The 21685-nt window shown below is 35.9% G+C and overlaps 2 protein-coding genes across 3 annotated transcripts; one reads left to right on the forward strand and one right to left on the reverse strand.

The window, feature by feature from the left end:
- Nucleotides 1-833: 833 nt before the first annotated feature.
- Nucleotides 834-10373, reverse strand: LOC141434898 (uncharacterized). Of its 2 annotated transcripts, XM_074097386.1 has the most exons (5): nt 9958-10373; nt 9261-9543; nt 5360-7168; nt 4952-5071; nt 834-4862 (listed from the first exon to the last, which is right to left on the reverse strand). In XM_074097386.1, the coding sequence occupies exons 1-5, from the start codon at nt 10000-10002 to the stop codon at nt 4099-4101; spliced, it is 3021 nt and encodes a 1006-aa protein (XP_073953487.1). In that variant the 5' UTR covers nt 10003-10373; the 3' UTR covers nt 834-4098. The 2 variants fall into 2 exon arrangements, with proteins under 2 accessions (XP_073953487.1, XP_073953488.1); XM_074097387.1 differs by lacking the exons at nt 9261-9543; nt 9958-10373 and adding an exon at nt 8629-9120.
- Nucleotides 10374-11100: 727 nt separating this feature from the next.
- Nucleotides 11101-16837, forward strand: LOC141434614 (probable RNA-binding protein CG14230). The gene is made up of 8 exons (XM_074097040.1): nt 11101-11424; nt 12768-12892; nt 13254-13565; nt 13647-13838; nt 13912-14144; nt 15587-15867; nt 16003-16242; nt 16634-16837. The coding sequence occupies exons 1-8, from the start codon at nt 11238-11240 to the stop codon at nt 16807-16809; spliced, it is 1746 nt and encodes a 581-aa protein (XP_073953141.1). The 5' UTR covers nt 11101-11237; the 3' UTR covers nt 16810-16837.
- The last annotated feature ends 4848 nt before the right edge of the window (nt 16838-21685 follow it).

The raw sequence follows: 21685 nt of genomic DNA on the forward strand, positions 1-21685 counted from the left end.
GAACTAAAATAATTTCCTTGCTCACCCGCGACCTTACGCTTACGCGAGCTTAGCTATCGTAAGGTCGCGGGTGAGCAAGGAAATTATTATAGTTCATTGATATGGACCTCCGCAAAGTAACGCCTGATTCAATAAATTATTTATTTTTAACTTTTTAGAGGGTCGCATACCTATTCACGCCGACCAAAGTACTCATCAAACGAGCCCAAACGCATCGTTTAAAATTACCGGATTCCTATGGTCACCTTCCCGCTCCATCATCAGACCCTGGTCACCATCTAGCAGTTCGTCAAATCAAAGGAACCTAAACTCTCGATGGGTTTGTGTCGTTTCATTACGGACTTCCTATGGCCACCTTCCAGCTTCATCATTAGATCAGCTTCATGTCATAATACTAATGCATTGTCATTCGATTTACACATGCATGCAAAATTTCAGCCCAATCGGAAACCAGCAAGTGGGTGGATCAAATTTAACTTGCACTTGCAAGTTTATGGTTAAAAAAAATCATTTTTAATAAACCTTTTTTTGCTGACTACTTTTTGTTGACAGTAGGTACTTGCATTAGTTGCATTGTCACACAAACTACATTTGCATACCAAATTTCCAGTGGATGCTATGTTGAAGAGTTCCGTCCTGTGGAGACGATCCTGGCTGGACTACCAGGATCGCTGTCAGATTATTGTATTGTCACGCGATTTACATAAGTATTCCAAATTTCAAGTCAATCTGACTACTGGAAGTTGGTCAAATTATACTTGCAAGATTTGACTACAGACAGACAGTCAACGGGACAGGTAAAACTAAATAAAAGCTTGTAATAAAATGACTGGTACAGTTTCTTACATTTAATAACATTCCGACAGTGAAATCATAGCTTAAAAAATATCCGGCTGTGGTAAAACTAATTAGTTATTCAGCTATTGAGGTTTTCTTTGTTTCAGCTAAAATTTATTGATTTTATATATTTTTTGAAGCCAGCTCATATAATATGGTGGTGACTATAATGTATATATTATGTATTAATAGGAGCGTTGGGTATGCGCGCCACTATAACCCTTTATAAAAATCACTTCATTCCAAAGACACACATGAGACAAAGATAACATTATAGAATAATGAATTCATTTGTTATAGGGAATATTACGCAAAGCTATGCGAAGGGGGCGACACTAGCGCAAATCGCCATTACGTCGGTTCTCTTTATATTTTAAATCATGACATATTTATTTTGACATCATAACGAAAAGGGGCACAACTAACATTTTTTGTGAAATCGAGTTAAATATAATATTCAGAATCAGGAAAAAAGGCGCATCTGTCTGATTTTTTGTACATTCTTGGAGAAATACTGTCGGGGATACCGTTAGCCCAAAAAGTTAGAATGAAAAGGCACGTTGCAAGACTATTTTAACTTTATTTATTTTGTAAAGTAAAAACATGTAAAAACAAAAAAAAACTTTCAACATTTATTATATAGAGTTTAACAAATTGTCAAACCCTTTAGCATTTCCACGGCAGTATCAGTAACAAAATAACCATGATATTTACATCGATAGTAACAATAGAGCTATAATTCCAGAAATAATATAGCATCCTATATATTCAAAAACTGTCTACAGTTTGTGCTAGTGCTGCATTCTGAAGGGAACTTTACTGTTTTTTTTAAATGTTTTTTAAATGTCCGTTTTCGGAAATATAGCTCTATCGTCACTATCATTGTAAATATGTTATTTTGTTATAATATATCATGATCCGTCATGGCGTCAAACTATAAAGGGAACTGACGTTTTCATGGGGCGGTTTGTATACGGTTCGTGCTAGTGTCGCCCTCTGCGCAGAGCTTTGCCTAATCCCTACTAATATTATAAATGCGAAAGTAACTCTGTCTGTCTGTTACCCTTTCACGTCGAAACCACTGAACCGATTTTGATGAAATTTGGTATATAGGTAGTTTAAACCACAAGGATCAACATAGGATACCTTTTATTCCGGTAGAGGGCGCCACCGCGCGATAACCTAGATCCGCGCAGACGTAGTCGCGGGCATAAGCTAGTATTCCCTAAAATATCGCCCAAACGGAACTCTGAAAATTCGTATTTACAAAAATGAACCATATTACAAGGAGATAAAGTATTTTTTTCCGTACCGCCTAACATAGAGGCTAATCCACGATGAGTGGGATAACTAGAACCAATGCCATTTGTCTCGTTCTTTCATCTTGCCAGCCAATAAAATACCATTTTTTTTTTAAATCTAATGACTGTGTTGACCATGATTTTTGTATTGGGTGTCCTTACTGTAGTACTATTATTAATTAAGTTAAGTTGCTGACGCAATATTAGTTGCCGAGTAATCAATTTAGAAGAGAATATTTTTATCGGTAGCTGAGTTATGTTAATGTTATTATTGTTCGTAAGTTGGCGTACGATTTTTCATATTTTGTTGATATTGTAAAGATGGGATAATAGGCACAATTTTATTAACCCGTTGCTTAACTATACACAAAAAACACTATCCGTTGCAGATTCCAAAGAAAACTTTAGTTGCTGCACTTATTATTTTACATTAATCAATTGATACCTTGTACTATCTATATCTGTATTATTTATTTCGTAATCTATCCCTAATCCCTCAGAAATTTTCCATAGCTAATGAAAAACTTCAGTGATTTGATTATAATAAACAATGAGCAGGAAGATTCAACTTGTCTCACAAAAATCTTAGGTATGGTCACCCTATTGAAAGGGACAAAGGGCATTGGCACAGTCACCAGCATTAATATCTGCCACAGCGGAGCGTGCAAAAATATCTAACACGTCCTTCTGGCCCTAGAAATAGAGTCGTATCAGATATTTATGCACGCTTGTTGTCAGATATTGGTGCTGGTGACTGTACCTACTAGCTATCTCGTTCGTCGTACTTTTGAGCTGAAAGTGCTCGGTCCCGTTTAGGTAGTACGTCCATGTAAAATATTTCTATTAAGTAGGTAGCACAAAGTAATCAAATATTGAATCTGGTAGTTATTTACATTGAAAGACAAAAATAATTATACACAATTAACTTAACTATTTGTTGCTAAACCTAAACAAACTTATAGGAAAGCCAACAGTTTGTAACTGTAGAATAAAATTAAATCAAGTATTACGTCAAATAAAATAAAATTATTTTCATGATTTGTACTGCGACCTAAAATGTACTTAATAATAATAAATATCCTAAATTAGACACATAATTTTACGATCAAATCAATTGTTTTCCTGTTTAGGAAAAAACATTACAAAACATTCTCTAGCTAGAAAAGTAATAATTTCATAAAATCTTATCAAATCAAAAACAGTCTTATTGCTATGGAAGTCGTCCTTACTAATATTATAAATGCGAAAGTGAGTTTTTTTGTTCTTTTTTTCACGCCTTAATTACTTGCGTACATCATACTAGAAGACCATAAAAATAAAAGGATACATTTTATCCCGAAAAAATAAGTTCACCACGAGGGCGCGCGTTAAACAAATTCTGCGCAAACGAAGTTATAAAATGTTCTATGTTGTATGCCCGCAAGGTTTATAAACGCGCTTTACGGCTTTCTATACTGATTACTGCTTGAAAATATTTGATTACTTTTGTAAACTGCACTCAATAACAAATTGACAATACTAATTCATAATTACTCAATGAGGGCTATCGTTTTTTGTCTCACTAGATGGCGCACTGTAGCGTGAGGTTTTTAAGTATGGCTTTCGAAGTCTGTTATTACGGGCGTGAAAACAAAGTTTAGATTAAAATCATATTTAATACACCTTAAAACCGTACCATGAAAATATCGAGCATGCCACAGTGTTGCGTAGTCCCCGTTTTGTTCAGAAAAAAGGGAGGACAAAGGTTTCCGAAAGACAAAACTGTCTCAAAACACAGACATTCATTGCCCCGGAACGCATATTTGCCATAATTAATTTCAGATATTGCAAAATATTCATAAAGTTATTCTAATTTTAAATAAACCCGCGTAGCTCACCCAAAAACTATGAGATTTGACATTTCGGAGACCTCACGCTACACTAGCGCCTCTAGTGGCGAATTCATACGCGGTAGCCCTCATCACTTAGCATTCAATTTGTTGTTTCTGCCTTTCTTGACAGTGACATTTCTGGATTTATTAAAAGATATCCTTTTACTTGGTGTGCGAGATTTTCTGACGTGCGACAAGCCGGTAAGTTCAAATTTATCTGAATTGAATGAAGATGATAGATCAATCGCTCTTGATCTTAACACTTTGCAAATTGTGCCATTCTGAATATCTTCGAAATCATCTTTAGTTTGGAGTAGATGGTTGGCATTTTTTTGCAATTTTGGCTTTTTTGTATTGTCTGTCTGGGATTGAATGTTATTTAAACTTCTATTTCGTGTTTTTGTACTTTCTGTTGCAGGTTGACTTTTTGTATTCTTCTCCTTTGATTGGTTCGTATGGCTTTGCTTAGTGTTAGCTTCAGTGCAATTTTTTCTAGCTGGAAAATCATGTTTTGATAAACAAGATTCTTCTATAGCAGAGCGATTCTTTGTTTGTCTCCTTGTCTTCACCAATTTAGCTGTAGGTGCTTTTTTATTTTTATCAGTTTGTTCTGGTTGGGCCTCTTTATAATTTGTGTTGTTTAGGGTTGTTGTACTTGCTTTATTAGTCATTTTATTTGTTTGCTTTTTAAGTGCTTTAACTAGTGTAGTATCATTCTTAGTGACAACTAAGGAATTTAACTGTGTTTTAGTATTCTTAGATATTTTATTTGTAGAGATATTTGGTCGAACTTCATGAAAACTTTTAATATTACTTTGCTTTGGAGTAGCTATGTTATCATTCTTAGATTTACCTGTGAAAAGAAGATTGTATGATTAATAAAGTAAAGAACTTGCAACAAGCATTATTTTCATTCATTCATTTTCGAGTCAGGCGTCCTACCATTCAAGTATTTCTCTTTAAGGCCATGAGGTGTTGGAGGACATTCATAGTCACTTTCAGCATCTGTGTTCCAGAAAGCATCAATACGACTGTTGCTTAATGTTATCTTTTTTGCATGATCTGGAAATAATACAAAATATAGCTATGAGTTGGTTGTACTTTAGTTTATTAATCGAAAATAAAACTATAAATCACATAGGAATAGAGTGCAATTAGAATTGGTTATAGAGCTCAACAATAAAGATGACGACAGAGAAACTTAAAAAAAAAAATAGTTACCATTTTCGCGCATTTTACGTCTAAACTAGGACAGTTACGACAAATTTGGCGCCTTCGTTTAATTTCTACTCTTTGTTGTCGTATTTCATCTACCTACTTATATTTACAACATTTTCAACCTAAACTTACCTGCTACAGGTGATTTTAGTTGTGTGGAAGGTATTTTTACCAAAGACAATTTATGAACAATCACATTGCATTTAGCCATTGCATCATTATTGACTTCACGTTTATCAATTGTTGTCTTTTTGCCACTATTTGCATCAACTTGTTTATTTTGTTTGCTTTGTTTGCCTTTTTCTTTACACTTATTTGTGTTGTTAGTTTTAACACCATTAGCAATTTTAAATATTTCATCATCTGTGTAAGTATCACTTACACTGTCATTATTGCAAGTTGATAATATTGATGTAATATCCCATTTATCATCCCCATCACTAGCAGTTTTATTTTCATTAACTCTAGTATGGGATGGCTTGACAATATTAGTGGTATTGACTTGACTAGGTGGCACTATTTTATGAATCAAATCTAAGAGATTATTGTCATCTTGACTCACATCACGACTGAGCAATGACTGGCTGGTTGTCAGTTTTCTTGTTTTATGTTTTTCTCTCAACAATGCACTGTAGATATTGTTTTGAGGGCTATCAGTAGATAAGCTTTCACAGCTATTACTTTTCCTTTCAGTGATATCAAGTGTCTGTGTAAATAATTTTCTCTTTATAAAACTTGGCCTCATAGATACATCACTATTAGTGTGCTGTGTTGTTTCTACTGGCTTGTATTCTGCTTCTTTTTCTTGGCTTGGAGCGTCAATAGCTTGCACGCGCGTATTATCTTCCTGCACATTGACGGCAATATTAGAATAAGGTTCTGCAGACTTTGAAATCAGTTTTTCAATTGGTTTCTTCCTAATAGGAAACTGGGGCTTGGCAAACACAAAATCATTATTTCCGTTTATATTTTTGGTTTTTTGTCCAGCTTTATTGTTATTAATAGGAGTTGTTTTACATTTCTTTTTAGCAGACATTGGCACGTCATCTAAACAATCAACATTCCTTTTTTGCCTAGTATTATTGCTTTTTTGTTTTGTTTGCGTTTTTGACACAGTTGTTGTTGTATCCAGAAAAATAGTATCATCTTCTGAGCTGTTAGCATCCATATCACTTCTTTGTTTATTTTTCTTGTTATTTTTAGAATTTTTAGTTGTAGACTTAACATTTTCGTTTCTTTTTAGTTCTTCAATAGGCATAAGAGAGTTGTTAAACCTTTGAGATGAGAACTGATTTCCACTTTTAAAACGGTCTTTTTGCAACTTTACTGTTGAGTTTTGCAAACTTTTAGTGGAATAATCAGAAGTATTAATGGTATTTCTCTGTGAAGAAACCCCATTTTCATGACTATTCATGTAACTTTGAGAAGAAAACACATTTCTTGGACCACTCAGAAAATGACCTTGTGAAGGTAATGTATTTTTGTGATTCATCTGTGAATTAAATATGTTATTTGGCTTGTTATGAAGAGATTTCACGTTTTCTGGATCTCTCCTTGATGGGTTTTTCATGGCTTGTTGTCTTATGTCTCTAATATCTTCTCTAAAATTTGTTTCCATCGACCTGGCGTCTAAACTGGGTAAGCTCTGAGGAACATTTTCTTTATAGTTCCTGCCAAGTCTGCTACTGTACCCAGTTCTTGTAGACATACAATCATCACTACTCATTGAGGAATTACTTCCTTGTTCTCCAGAATCATCTCCTGATGCATTCCTTGTATTTTGAAAATACAATTTCATTTTCCTTCTCTTTTCGGCTCTTCTTCTGAAATTATGTTTCCTTTTGTTGTTGATTGCTTGTAAAATAATTCTCCATTCATGTTTGTTAAAATTACCATTTTTAATTCCATGAGCAATGTCCGTTGCTACACTAGCATTGGAATCTGAAAAAGTACAAATTGTTAGACACCCAATATTTCAGGTCAAGGAAGTAGTCAATGTTCCACATCATCAATATAAACATAAAGCAGCGTTTCCACCAGAGACGTGTAAATGAAGTGTTTCTATTGGTTAATGAAAAACATCCCTCGCAACACATCCTCGGATATTACTGGTGGAAATGCTGCTTAAAACTAAGTTTATATCATACTTAAGTCCTAGTATACTTTATGAAGTACTGACAGTTGAATATTACCAGATAGCATTTGCAGTCTGGAACTTTCACGGCATTTTTGATCTGTTATAGTGACTTTTCGCTTATCAACTTCCGATATTTAATTTCGATATATTGATACACAACATGTTAAAAAAGATTAAAAGTAGAGGCCAACAATAGACAGTTTTGTCGTGAAAAAGCAATATCTTCCAATTAACTTTTGAGCAGTCGAAATATGGTATTTGACAACTCCTGATTTTGCCATATCTTAATATTATTATGAAAATATAGATATACAGATAGTGTTTAGCGAAGAGAAAATTTAAATTGGTTGAAAATTGGATATATAGTGATTTTTTGAAAAATCTATATACCTATCTCTTTCTCAAACGCTTTTCTCTATGCAGCAAGTATGGCGGTACTGGCGTGTGACGTCACATGTCAGTATGTCTTTCTCTGTCTAATCTTGCATTTCAAACCTTTATATTATAACTTTGTTTTTTGTAAAGGTAGCTTAAAAATTGTTTTTCTATTCGATAACAGGCAATGTGTAGTTTTAATTTATAAAACATATACAAAATAGTCAAATACCGTATCGTGAAATAGACATAAATATGCATTATGCAATGAAAACAATGAAATCAATTTTTAATTTAATAATTCAATTTCATATTTAGTCTTTTTTAGTGCAAATAAGTTCCATAAGTGAGTCCTTATATATATATATATATATATATATATATATATTTTTATGCGACTGGATGGCAAACAAGCAAGTGGGTCTCCTGATGGTGAGAGATCACCACCGAACATAAACATCTGCAACACCAGGGGTATTGCAGATGCATTGCCAACCTAGAGGCCTAAAATGGTATACCTCAAGTGTCAGTAATTTCACCGGCTGTCTTACTCTCTACCCCGAAACACAACAGTACAAGCACTGCTGTTTCACGGCAGGATTAGCGAGCAAGATGGTGGTAGCAATCCGGGCGGACCTTGCACAAGGTCCTACTACATGTAAATACACCACCACTACCACCTGTATATGGATATGTTTTGGTTCCGGTTCTGTTACTTTTGAAACGGAAGTTATATCAGATGTCAATGCTTACCGCGGCGACTGGACATTAGCGGCGTACATTAAAAACAAACAGAAGGCTAATTATGTAACGTTTCTGACACTCGCGATCACAATCAAATGATAGTTTTTGCAAAAACGTAATAAACCCTCAAGTTCAGAAGACCTACCCTTAACATCTCGTCCACCTAACGCTTAGGCTCCAATTCTGGTTCCGGTTCCATTTTCGGTTCCCATTCTGTTTCTGGTTACGATAAACTAAATTGAAAACATCTGATTCCGCTTTCGGTTCCGATAAAACCACATCCGTTACGTCCCTGAAAGATATACTCAGTGGCACAAAATTTGGCCCACTCTACATACAAAATTACCTATTTTTTTCTGCTCAGTATATTACCTACGATTACTATTTTACGATAATGTCATAATCTATTTCATTTCATTAGGTAGAGTCGATAAAAGAGAAGCCACTATGACAGATCAAAAATGGTGCAAAAATTCCAGGCTCTGAGCATTAGTATTGTGTGTTTAGATGAGTCACAAATGTGATATAGATGTTAAAGTTGTCAACAGACCTCGTGATACTAGAGCCAACAAGCCTGTCACAGAAACATTCATTGTAAGAATAAGTGCGAAATGTACTATGTGAAGCCCAATTTTTTCAATTAAATAAGAACTAAATACTTATAATTACTGAAATCACAAAACTGGGAATACTTTGCTTGCAATGCAGAATGTATATCTTCCATAAAATATCAGGACTAACAAGAATAGTATGAGCACAACATAGTCAACATCTTACCCATACTGCGCATTGAGACAGGTGACCCTCCTCTGCCTTTATAAGTGGAGATTTGAGAATATCCCTGAGTGAAAGGCCGATGAAAGTTTCTAGGCTGAAAATCACTTCGGGCAGATGCAGTTGGTGATAATTCCCTTCCATAAAACATGCTTCTCTGACTGCATAACTCAGCATAACCTTGCCTTTCAAAATTTCTTGGCAAATTCATAGTGGAAGACAACAAATTTGAATGGAAACTTGAACTTATGTTTTCGCCTATATTAGGGCCTTTAGCATGCACTATCTGCAAATAAAGACAGGTTTTTTAATTAGTACATAGACATAACTTTACAAAAAACAGAATAATAATGTCATTAGCAGACATAGGAATCCATGGGGCAGTTTTGTGACAGGTAGTGAGAATGCTCAAATCAGGTCAGTGTGTTTCTTTCTTATTACATTTCTGAAAATACAAGGAAGTATTTTGATACGTTCAAACAAATGTATTAAGTATTTATATCTTCATTGATCAAAACAAATATCACCACATATAATTTAGTTGAACTTGAAGACCTTTAATGCAAAATAAACATATTTGTATTTGACCCCACGCAATGGAAATTCGAAAGGAAAGATGAGAGTAAATAAGATCATTTTCGATGATATATACAGAACAATAGTAAACCAAATATTTAATGAATAAAACTATAATACTGACCATATTGTTACCGTGGAACTTAAAAACGTTGCTATTATTGTTCATGCTCAAGAAATTAAAACGTCAACCAATTCCTTGTCCCGAAAGCCTCTACTTGGTCTACAAAATACTACAATGTTACACCTCATGAATTAATACATTTTATAAAAACACATGTTTACACACACTCCTCATAATTGGTATTTACAGGGTGTAAATAAGAAAACAAGACCATCTTCACATAATTAAATCAATGAATTTGTATTTTACAAACTGTCTTGAAATGAAAATAACAGAACATAACGAATTTTTTGATTCAAAGTTTGTTTGGCATGTATTTTTTTTCTACCATGCAGCAAGGGCTACTACGAAATACGAAAATTGAAGTTCGTGCCGTTCCGCCCCTCTGACAGTTATACTATTTAATACGAGAGCGAGAGGGACGGTACGATACGAATTTCAATTTTTGAACTTCGGAGTAGGCACTCGCGTGCTCGAGTACCAACTCCAACTTCCATATCGCCTACAGACTCACGCGAGAAGTCTCGGCGAGAAGTCTTGCCGAGGAAATTGCACAAAAACCGAGAAGGCATCTACACTCCCGACTAGGGTTGCCAACCGTACTCTAAAACAGAGTATTGTACTCTATATCATATAGGCGTACTCTATAATCTATAACACAAATAGCTAAAATACTCTTTTTCACACAATGTTTACTATACTAGTGCCAGTCATGTTATTTTATGCAAACTCATTATCATAACCAAAAAAAGGCCGTACTCTTTATTTACCTCCTTTGAAATCAGATATACTCTATTTCCTGTAATAAAAGGTGGCAACCCTACTCCCGACCTTCTCATTTGCATTCTCGATCTTTATCCGGAATGGACGACATTGCAGACATTAAGTCCACGGTCGCACTGAGACCGAACAAGAATGTAATATCGTTCTCTCTCGTGTCTCGCCCGAGAAACCCTTTGAAAATACATTGGTACGGCGTGATCGAGCGACACAAAACACGAGCCAACGTGTAAACACGCCGCAAGCGCTTGCCGCAAGTTATTATTATTATTGGCTTGGGCCAATGTCAGTTACGATTACATTGCCGCAAGTTCCTTTCTAGCTACGTATTAGTAGTCTGTGGTTCCTTTGATCAAGCCAGGCTGTCAGTGTCAATGTCAGTGGCGTTGGCATGTCATACATATTGACAATCTGGTACACATTTTAGTTTCTGTATAACCTAAAAATTATTTTCAAAAAAAATATGCAAATTATTTCCATGTTTAGTTCTTAAAACAAATATGTTTGAAACTCGACTTTTTGTGGGTAATCTCCCGAACAGTGTACAGGAAAATGAGCTGCGCTCTGCGTTTTCAAATTATGGAGAAGTGACCAACTTAGATATTAAAAATAAATCTGCTATAGAAAATGACCCTAAGAAATTCGCATTCGTCACAATATCTAGCGCGAACAATGATGTCGAATCATGTAAGTACTTGACTTACGGTCAGCCTGATGTGTTGATCAGTTATCAGATCAAAAAGATTAGTAGACTTCACAGGTGACCGAAGAGCTGGCAGCTTCCTCGGACAAAGAATTAGCCTAACTATTCAAAGAGGAAACGCTGCCAGCATCTTTGGGACCTTGCCTAAGGGGTACTCTTTATGTAATTTGTTTTAGTTTTAGGTTCTATTTTTTATTTTAAGTTCTATTTTTTATTTTATGTAAGTTTTTTATTTTATGTAGGTAGGTTTGTTAGTTACATAACAATGTATGAGGAGAAATTTAAGCTAAATATTTTATTTTGTTATTTTGTACCGAAATATATTTTTTATGAGTACTGATTTTAAATAATATTCTAGTTAAAAATGCTTATTATTTTAAAATATTATTGTGCTTTATTATTAGCCTTGTATTCAGAATTCTGTTTATTTGAGATTAGGGTTGTAATGGAACTTCGCCTCCGCCTCCGTTACTGCGGTTTGCACCCGCACCCGCACCGGCGGCGGTGGGCCGGGGTCGGTGCGGTGCGGTGCAGTACCCTTTACACCCTAACCGGCATATCTCATCATCTCATTTCTTTTATGCTTTGCCTCTCCTTCTCTAGGGTACCGCTCTTAAACTATTTTGGACCATTTTTACTGTTCTGTAATTATATAACTTGCCCAATGCTACTTAAATTGGGTTGGCTATATAAGATATCTGTATACCGAATTTCATCTTAATTGGTTCAGCGGTTTAGATGTGATGGAGTAACAAACAAACAAACAAACAAACAAACAGACTTACAAACTTTTATAGTATTAGTAGGATTTTGAAATCCAGTGATGAGGCTAAAACATCATACACACAAACATCACGCCTGTATTCCCAAATGGGGTAGGCAGACAGAGCACACAAAATGTTACCGCTTTGGAGACACTTCTAGCAATTTTAGGTTTAAAGTTAAAGTTCGACGAAAATGGTACAATAGTGACAGGTTGTTAGCCCGTCGCCTACAGTATACCTTAACCTATATCCTCAGTCACCTCTTACAACATCCACGGAAGAAATGGAGAGGTGTTATTCTAACCCGACAATGGGTAAAACATATTATTGTTTGAAACTAGTGATTATCATTATTTATGTGACTGGTTGATAAACTTGATTTTACTGCTGACATTTTAATATTTTAATGAAACATAATGGAATAACTATACAAAAAGCCCCAATTCATCAGATAATGTTATCTATTCATGCTAGAATAAACTTTGAAGTACCTACTTATTGCTGAAATATTTGCTTTGTATGTGAGGAATTTTGTAATGTATTGTGACTGTTTTTTTTTCCAGGTATTAAATACTTCAGTAGTAATGATTTTGAGGGCAGCAGACTTTATGTGACCCGAGCCAGAGAGAGCTTCCTAGAGCGACTTCAGCGAGAAAGACAACAAGCTGACAAGAAGGACACTGATAAGGTTACCTGTTATTATAATTATAACCATAGCTCGGAGCTTATCTTAGGTATTACAACTCTATTGAATCTTGTTCTATTTCCACATCCTGTTTTTGTGATGACCTGTCTGAGCTATGATTATAACATGAGATCAGATTCCATTAAAATAATACATTTGTGAATTAATTATGAATGGGCAATGTTAGAAAAACCAAATATTTATTTAAATACCCAATTAATTTATATTAGAACATATTAAATTTCTATTCAACACATTTAGCCACATCATCAATATTATAGGGGTAAGATAAGATTTTTTTTGTTTAATGAACTGTGACTCCCTTTTGTAGTCTATTTATTGGAATATTGTATTTTTTTTTCAGAATGAAAATAAAGAATCATCAAAGAAGCACCCTATCATCAAATTAGGTGACAAACTAAACCCCAAGAAGAGAAAAGTTGACACTGTCCAGAATGGTGTACAGACAGACAGAAACTTAAAAATAAGAAAAATATTTGAAAGAAACCCTAAATTAGATATTCCACCTGATGATGGAATCACACAACTAAAAAACGTATCAGCAACAGACAAAAAGAAGCAAGAAGCAGACAAAAAGAGAATGGAATCAATGCAAATGAAGAGGCAAGAATTCAAGAATAAACAACAAATCATAAAAACGGGACTGATTGGCATAGTAAGTCTAAGGATTTTAATTAATTTACAACATTTTATACTTTTTATGAGCGAAATAGAAATTCTTTGAATATGTTTTTAGGACAAAGTATCCAACAAGAAATTAAGGTTCTCAGACAATGAAGATGACGAACCACAGATTCAAAACAAATCAAAAAGTTCAAAAATTGGAAGACAAAAGAAGAAAACAACACTTTTTGATGATGATGATGAAAGTGATGATGGTGTCAACTTTGAGATAAAGAAACATTATGAGGGAAAGAAGGGACAAAAGGTAATGCATTTCTTACTTTTAATTTGTGAATATTATCATTGTAGTAAAAAAATCTCACTAGGTAAATTTGAAGGTTTTAGATTTGCAATCGAGGTACAAATCTGACAAACGCTTTGTCTTAGATGAAAGGTTCATTGAAGATGACCAGTCAGAAGACCATGAAGGGGAAACCGAGGATGGCCCCGGGGAGCAAATAGATGTCACTCAGGGTGATGAAAAAACAAAGCAGATAAAAATATTGGAAGATGTTCTTGGAGTGTCTATAAAATCACATGCAAATAAACCTGAGAAAGATAGAAAAACAAAGTAAGTATCTTGTCAATGATCATTGGATCATTGATTCATTCTGTCAATCCATAGTGGGGTTACAGACTAGCATTTTATATGGTATAGTATCACTTCGTCTAAAAAGCAGCTGGTCTAAGTACCCAAGTGGTCTAAAAAGCAACTGATCCTGACCTGTTTATTGTAGAAAACTTTAGGTTAGAGTAGCGTCAAGGCGCGTAGCGCCTCAGCTACCGCATCTACGCGTAATAGGAGCTCCGCGAAGTGGAGCTCCATGGACTTTGGCTCATACAATTTCAGCCAACTTGCTATTTAGACCAGTTGCTTCTTAGACCTCTTACTACTTAGACCAGTTGCTAATTTGCTACTAAGTCTAGCTGCTTCTTAAAAGAAGAGATAGTACCCTTTTATAAGCGCATATAAGCTCTTTTTCGAAAGCGCGTGTACGCGCGCATAAGTAGGTGCGGTTTTGCTTTCTTCTAGCGTTGACGCACATCTAAGCTCGTATAAGAGCGAGCGAGAACATGTCCTTTAGACCAAACACGAGCAAACACGCAGGAGTGAAGGCGTACACGCGTAGTCGATTTAATGTAGCGCGCGTATGCCAAAAACGAGTGTATACGCGACGCGCAGAAAAAAACGCTAGTCTGAAACCGCCCTTATATGCATGGTAAGAAAATTTAAAGAAATTACCTGAAAATTATAGCACTTTCGAATCATGCTCAATTATAATAAATACTTATTTACCAAAATTATAAACACAAAATTATTAATACTCATTTGTCTGTCCGTTACTTCTTCACGCTTTAACCATTGAACCAATTTAAATGAAATTTGGCATGGCGATAGTTTGATTATATAAGGACAATCAATCAAATCAATGTACAGTCGAATGCAAAAATATAACAGCCATCCATAGCGTAAGAATATGTATACACCAACCTGATGTTTAGTAGCATAAAGGTGTATAGATACATTTGACGTCTTGGTGACGTATATATATTTATGCCCTCGACCATCCTTCCTTCTTAGTCGGTACACTCTTGCCAGAATGGTCGTGGTCATTGTGAATCACCATACCTAAAAAGCCCTTGACCATGCCTAAAAAGATTTACACAAAAGTTATTATGAAGTACATCAGTCAGTGCTATCCTATAACAATGGTTTTACATGCACAAATTATAACATGTCTTAGAGAAATTGACTTTATATGGTACTATACTACAACCTTTACCCGCGGTTTCGCTCGCGAAAACCATTCCCAAATCCACATCGCCTGGGAATTCCGAGTAGGATTCTAGGCGTCCAGCCGTCTACATACCAAATTGGATCCAAATCAGTCCAGTTAGTTATTTTAGTGTGAAGGAGTGACAATGACGCTCGCACATCCTCACTCACAAATTTTCATTTTTATAATTCGACCAGTGATTCGTAAATTTATGCAGTCTATGAAAATGTTTCAGACCAAATATGGGAATGATTCGATTTGATCCGATGAACCCAGAACATGCAAAATTTGTAGTTCCAATAGAAGAAGTGAAGCAAGAAACAAAAAAGTCGAAGAAATCCAAATCAAAGGAAGTGCTAGAACCACCACAGCCAGCGCCAGAAGTGCCGAAAGTAGAAGTTTCAAAAGAACAGTTTTATAAAAGTGAAATCACTAAGGACGCTTTTGAGCAACCAGCTACAGGCTTCAGTTTGAGGAACCTTTTTGCTAGAGAGAATGATGAGGACATTTCTAAAGGTATATATAAAAATAATATGAAATTCTATGCTCCTATATGTACTTTGTATTTTTGAAATTTGATTTGAACAAAGAGTTATAAAGAGTTATAGAGTTAGTTAAGAGTTACAAAGAGATATTCGCTATCATTTACAGACCAAGAGCAACAGGATAATTATAAACCACTTCAGCCACAGAAGCAGCAAAAGGTGAAAAATCCACTGGATCCAGGGGAAAAGAACCCCTTTGTTTATGATTCTTCTGAATCTGAGGGAGAGGAAGATGATGATGCGAAAATGAATGTGGATCCTCAGAATGCTTTACCAGAGGTTGCTGAAGTTAAAGCAGTGTGGAAAGAGAACTTGTTCTTTTCAAAAGATGACAGCCGCCTCAAAGGTAAGTAACAGTAATTCATAATCATCATCATATCAGCCGTTTGACGTCCACTGTTGGACATAGGCCTTGCCCATTACGACAATTGTAACAATTACCTTCTTTTGTATTTTTTACAAAATTATACAGTCAAAAGCTTAAATATGATACCTACATTACCAAGACGTCAAAAATATGTATACTTACAAATAAAGATACTTTGACTTTGACTTCGACTTACACCTTTATGCCACTAAACATAAGGTCGATGTATACATATTTTGACGCTATGACTGTACATATACATTTGCATTCGACTGCACATTTCAATTTACTCAAAAAAAGTAAAGATCTTTGAGATTAGTGAACTAACCATAATAAGAAATATGTTAAATTTCTAAATGTTTCCTTACAGATGGTTTGTCGTTCTTCACAAAAGTGCAGTCACGAGATGTGCCGAAAGAACGAAGGGAACTGAAATCTGTAATGATGAAGAGAATTCATAATACTGAAAGGAAGAATCAAATGTTCAGAAAGAAAATTGGTGGCCGAAAAAAGTCTATGAAAAAGAGCTACAAGAGAAAAAGTTGATTTGAAAATAAAACGATTCCTAAAATAACTTACAATATGTTTTATTTAAAAATAAATCCTTCCACGTTTTTTTCTGCACGTATATGGTTGTTTTTGGCATAAGCACTTACGTGCTCAATCCTGCGTGTTCAACGCTCTAAGACAGGGTCCTCAAACTTTTTGACTCAAGGGCCACACTGCACTTAATGTAAATTCGTGCGGGCCAGGACTGGCTGGTCATGGGGCATGGGGGTAATATATATACAGGGTGTCCCAGAAGTACCACGTCACAGTGACACCAGAGGTAGGCCAGCTCAAGAGGAACCTAACCAACCTAACATGACCCCAGTAAAAGTTGCACGGTTTTCGAGTTATTAACGAAATAAAGATTTTTGAGAATTTTCCCCTTTGTCTTAACATTTTAAGTACCAGCATCGACTTGGAAAGCTTTTAGATAACAGTTTTTTATGTGTATCAAATCACGAAAGCCACTTCAGAAGTGCAAAGTGGCTATTTTCTCAGTAACTACCGTTAAAGCTACAAAAAAGATCATTAATCTTGAAACGGATGCTGGTCTGAAAAAACATCGCTTTCAACTTTGGACCATCTGCCCTGGAAAAAAAATACTAGAAACGAAACAAACAAACTAATCTTCAATAGATTAGGCATGCTATGCAGATTCAGAAATGGTATGACACATGTATCTTACTGCAAGGAAATTAGCATTCTGATCAATTTAGCGAAGCCCTATCGAAAATATTAAAACTGGAAATTCATTAAAACTATATATTCAACTGCTTTCAGGATACCAAAATCTGTGTACAGCAATACTAATGATTCAATGTTTCTGTACAATTATTTCCAAATGCACGAGAATACAATGTTTGTCCCTAACACATCCATTTGAGGAGACCTTTGAAGCATCTGTGTAAATATGATGGACATCCCGAGCTTCTGATCCAATAAAACCCAAAAACTGATGATTATGTTCTACATCATTTTTAGAAATACCTATATTTAGGGCGACAGATGGAATAAGAAATAATGATTCATATTCATGCTGATAAATGGGGAGTGTAGAGGAATTAATAGTGGGTGCAGAAATAGATTGATATTTATCAAAGCTTTTGATTAAACAAGGAGGCTTCTTATGTTTCCAATATTTTGAGGAGGCTATTTGCAGAGATAGACGAGGCAGGATAGACCAGAGCTGATGATTGGATAGCTGAGTACATCGGAAGAGATATCTATCGCTGAGGAATTGACGCCGTAAATATAGTGGAGGATCAACGCATTCCACTTGAAGTGCATTAATAGGACTAGATTTCATGGCCCCACAGACAATTCTAAGAGCTTTAGACTGGATACCTTTCAATTTCTTGAAGCCAGCAACACTTCCAGGGTCTAGTAAAAAAGTACCATAATCTAAAATGCTTCTTATCAAAGCATTGTACAATAATTTCAGCATGAAGGATGTGCACCCCACCAAACCCCTGAGACACACCTCAGAATATTAATGTTTTTTTCACATTTTGCAGCTATGTAATCACAATGGGCTAGACCAGTTAATTTGCTATCTAAAATTACACCTAAAAATTTTGTTTGATTTTTAACCAAAATTACTTGACTACTAAATTTAACACTAATAGGGGGAGGAGTCGCTTTCTGGTAAACAATACCACCACACTTTTGGACACAGAAAGCTCCAAACCATTGGAGTCTAACCATGTCTTTAACAGCCCTAAAGAAGAAGTGAGACTATTGCTAGCTTTTTCAATGGAGCCATTAATTGAGTATAATAGTAAATCATCAGCATATTGTAAAACTCTGACAGATCCATTTAAAGATGATTCCAAGTCATATGTATAAATATTATATAGCAATGGGCTTAATACGGAACCCTGTGGAAGTCCTCGCCACACTGTACGCGTGATTCGGTTATTGTCATCTAAGAGTATACTAATAAATCTTTCTGATAGTAAATTGATTATGAAGTTGATTAAAACTATAGGTACACCTAACTTGAGAAGTTTATCCCTCAATACTGAAACTACCACATTATCATAGGCAGAACTAATATCAAGGAAAGCAGCAGTAACTGACTCATTGTTTGAGAATGCTAGATGGATATCAGATGTTATTATTGCCAGACTGTCATGACAAGACCGACCTTTGCGAAAGCCAAATTGACTATGAGCCAGAAGCTGATTGCTTTCCATGAAATATTCTAACCTGTTTTTAATCAAATGCTCCGCCACCTTGGCGAAGACTGAAGATAGGGCAACTGGGCGGTAAGAGGATGCATCACTAGCTGGCTTACCCTGTTTCAGAATAGGTATTATAATTTGAGACCTCCATGCCTCAGGAACAGTGCCAGTAAACATAACTGTATTTATGACAGAAAGGAAATAAGAAAGAATACTGTCACTAACATTTGAAAGAAAAGAATAAGGTACACCATCCTCTCCTGGTGCTGAATCCTTTAGGTTTGCTAAAATTCCTTTTAACTCCTCCATTCGGAAGGGTGATCCTAGACTAAATTGACAAGAAGGGCTTGGTGGAGGAGTAGAGGAATGCTGAAAAACATACCCTTCAGGGACTGATGCAGGGGCTAACTGGTCTATGAATTGTTGAGCTAAATTAGGAGGAAGTATTTGTCTAGGAGAATCATTAAATGCAGATCTAAATCTTTTCACATGATTCCATACTATGGAAGGTTTTACATTAGGAGAAAGTGACAGACAGAATTGCTTCCATCCTTCATATTTTTTCTTACGCAGCAACTTTTTGGTATCTCTTGCAACTTGCATGTAAAATTCAAAGTTTTCATTGGTCATTGAGTGGCGATAACGTCTCTCAGCCTCCTTTCGTTTTTTAATTGACTGGGAACATTCAAAGTCCCACCAAGGCGGAGAAGGAATTTTACCAGATGCACTATTTTTAACAGGAAAAGTTTCATCAGCTGCTTCAGTAATTATATTAGCCAGGGCAGCCGAGGAAGTAACTAGGTCCTCCTCATTAATACTGGGGAGGTCAGATAATCTCTTATCTACGCAGCTTTTAAACATTTTCCAATCTGCATTATTTAGATTGTACTTGAGCATGGGACTAGGCCTTGTAAGCAATGGAATAGTAAAAGGAAAAGAAATTAAAATCGGAAAATGATCACTTCCATGGGATGACTCTAATGTATGCCAGGATAATGATGATGAAAGATGAGCAGAACAAATAGATAAGTCCACAACGCTTATGGCCTCTAAAGGGCCAGTTCGCCTAGTGGGGTAGCCATTATTGAGAACACAAAGATTATGATTATCGAGAATATCTAAAATGTGTTCTCCATGATTGCTAGAAACTGAACTACCCCAAGAGCGATGCTGGGAATTAAAATCCCCTAGAATTAAGATGGGTTTTGGCAGGGAGATTATCACCTGTTCAAGCTCATGGAAGATCAATGATGATGGATGAGGAATATATACAGAGACAATACAAATGTTATTTACAATGGCAGCAACAATGGACCATTCATTGTTGCTGTGTGGAGGAGTAGGTATTGTTGAAAATGCTATATTATCCTTAACAAGTAACGCTACTCCACCATATCCATCAGGTCTGTCCTCTCTGAGACATGAGTAGCCAGAAACTCTAAACAGAGCTCCAGGCTTAAGCCATGTCTCAGAGAGGGCAAGAGCGAAAGGATTAAACTGATTTATAAGATAGATTAAGTCTTGTTTTTTGCTAATTATACTTCGACAGTTCCACTGAACTATCTTGTCCATTGTGTGTAATAGTAGCAGCAAGTGCTTCAAGCAAGGGGGCAACGTGGGACGATGAAACAAAGTTAGATTTAGATAATAAAGAAATTAAAGCTACTATGGCTTCGGCCACAGATTGAGATTGTGAATCAGTATTGTTGGAATTTTTCAGCGCGCAACCATTTGTTGGAGGAGGAATGGCATATTCCTTAATCAAAGCATTATGAGCCACTTGGTCATATCCTTTAGTGGTTCTGATGGGGGGGCCTCGGGGTTTAACAAATACCGTTTTTCTATATGATTGATTGGGTGTGCTTTGTCTAGATACATTTCCAACACTATTGCGATAAGTTTGTTGATGTGATGACGAAGGTTGATGAGGTGAGGGACTTTGCTGAAAAAGGACATCTGCAAAAGATTTTTTAACTGGTGGATGACACTTAGCAGCTTCTCCATACGAGATACAACTATTGGCCATAGTTACTTTAATATCTTTTTGCCTTTTGTGTTCTGGGCATGATCTATTTATAGCAAAATGGGGGCCACTACACCAATAACAAAAGGCATTGTCTTCTTCCACGGAGCAGGTCTCAGCTGTATGCATTTGACCACATTTGTAGCACTGGGGCTTGGACCTACAATTAGTTTTTGTGTGACCGAATTTGCAACAGCTGAAACACTGCACCGTTGGGAAAATGTACAGCTCTACAGGTATTGCGTTATAGCAAGAGAACACATGTTTAGGCAGATGACGTCCGTCAAAAGTCAAAACAATAGTTTCCGAAGGTTGCCATGTGACAGAACCATCAATAGTTACCCTTCGATTAAGTCGCCTCACCTTAACAACATTCCCACACCCCATAGGTACAGTGATGTTGCTTAAAATTTCGTCATCGGACCATTGAGCCGGAATACCCCGGACCAAGCCCATACGTGTAACTGAAAATGAAGGAATATAAGCCGTAAGATTCTCGGCCTCAAGTCGAGAATCGTGGATGAATGCATTTGCGTCGTTCATTTTTGAAAAGGCCATAGATATGCGGGTCCTACCGATTCGTTTTACGCTTCCGTTAATGATATTTAGAAAGTTGTTCCTCATCAAAAATTTACCAAAAGACACAGGATGTAAGGACGAGTTTGCG

The sequence above is a fragment of the Choristoneura fumiferana genome, chromosome 14 (assembly GCF_025370935.1).
Source record: "Choristoneura fumiferana chromosome 14, NRCan_CFum_1, whole genome shotgun sequence".
NCBI classification, from domain to species: Eukaryota; Metazoa; Arthropoda; class Insecta; order Lepidoptera; family Tortricidae; genus Choristoneura; species Choristoneura fumiferana.

What these genes read in the sequence shown, in the direction of transcription:
- LOC141434614 (XM_074097040.1), top strand. Translation starts at nt 11,238, where the DNA reads ATGTTTGAAACTCGACTTTTTGTGGGTAATCTCCCGAACAGTGTACAG. An exon ending in GAACAATGATGTCGAATCAT is followed by an intron (nt 11,425 to 12,767) that starts GTAAGTACTTGA and finishes TTTTTTTTCCAG; the next exon opens with GTATTAAATACTTCAGTAGT. An exon ending in AGATGACAGCCGCCTCAAAG is followed by an intron (nt 16,243 to 16,633) that starts GTAAGTAACAGT and finishes GTTTCCTTACAG; the next exon opens with ATGGTTTGTCGTTCTTCACA.
- LOC141434898 (XM_074097386.1), bottom strand. Translation starts at nt 10,002, where the DNA reads ATGAACAATAATAGCAACGTTTTTAAGTTCCACGGTAACAATATG. An exon ending in ACTAAAATCACCTGTAGCAG is followed by an intron (nt 5,072 to 5,359) that starts GTAAGTTTAGGT and finishes TATTATTTCCAG; the next exon opens with ATCATGCAAAAAAGATAACA. An exon ending in TAAAGAGAAATACTTGAATG is followed by an intron (nt 4,863 to 4,951) that starts GTAGGACGCCTG and finishes TTCTTTTCACAG; the next exon opens with GTAAATCTAAGAATGATAAC.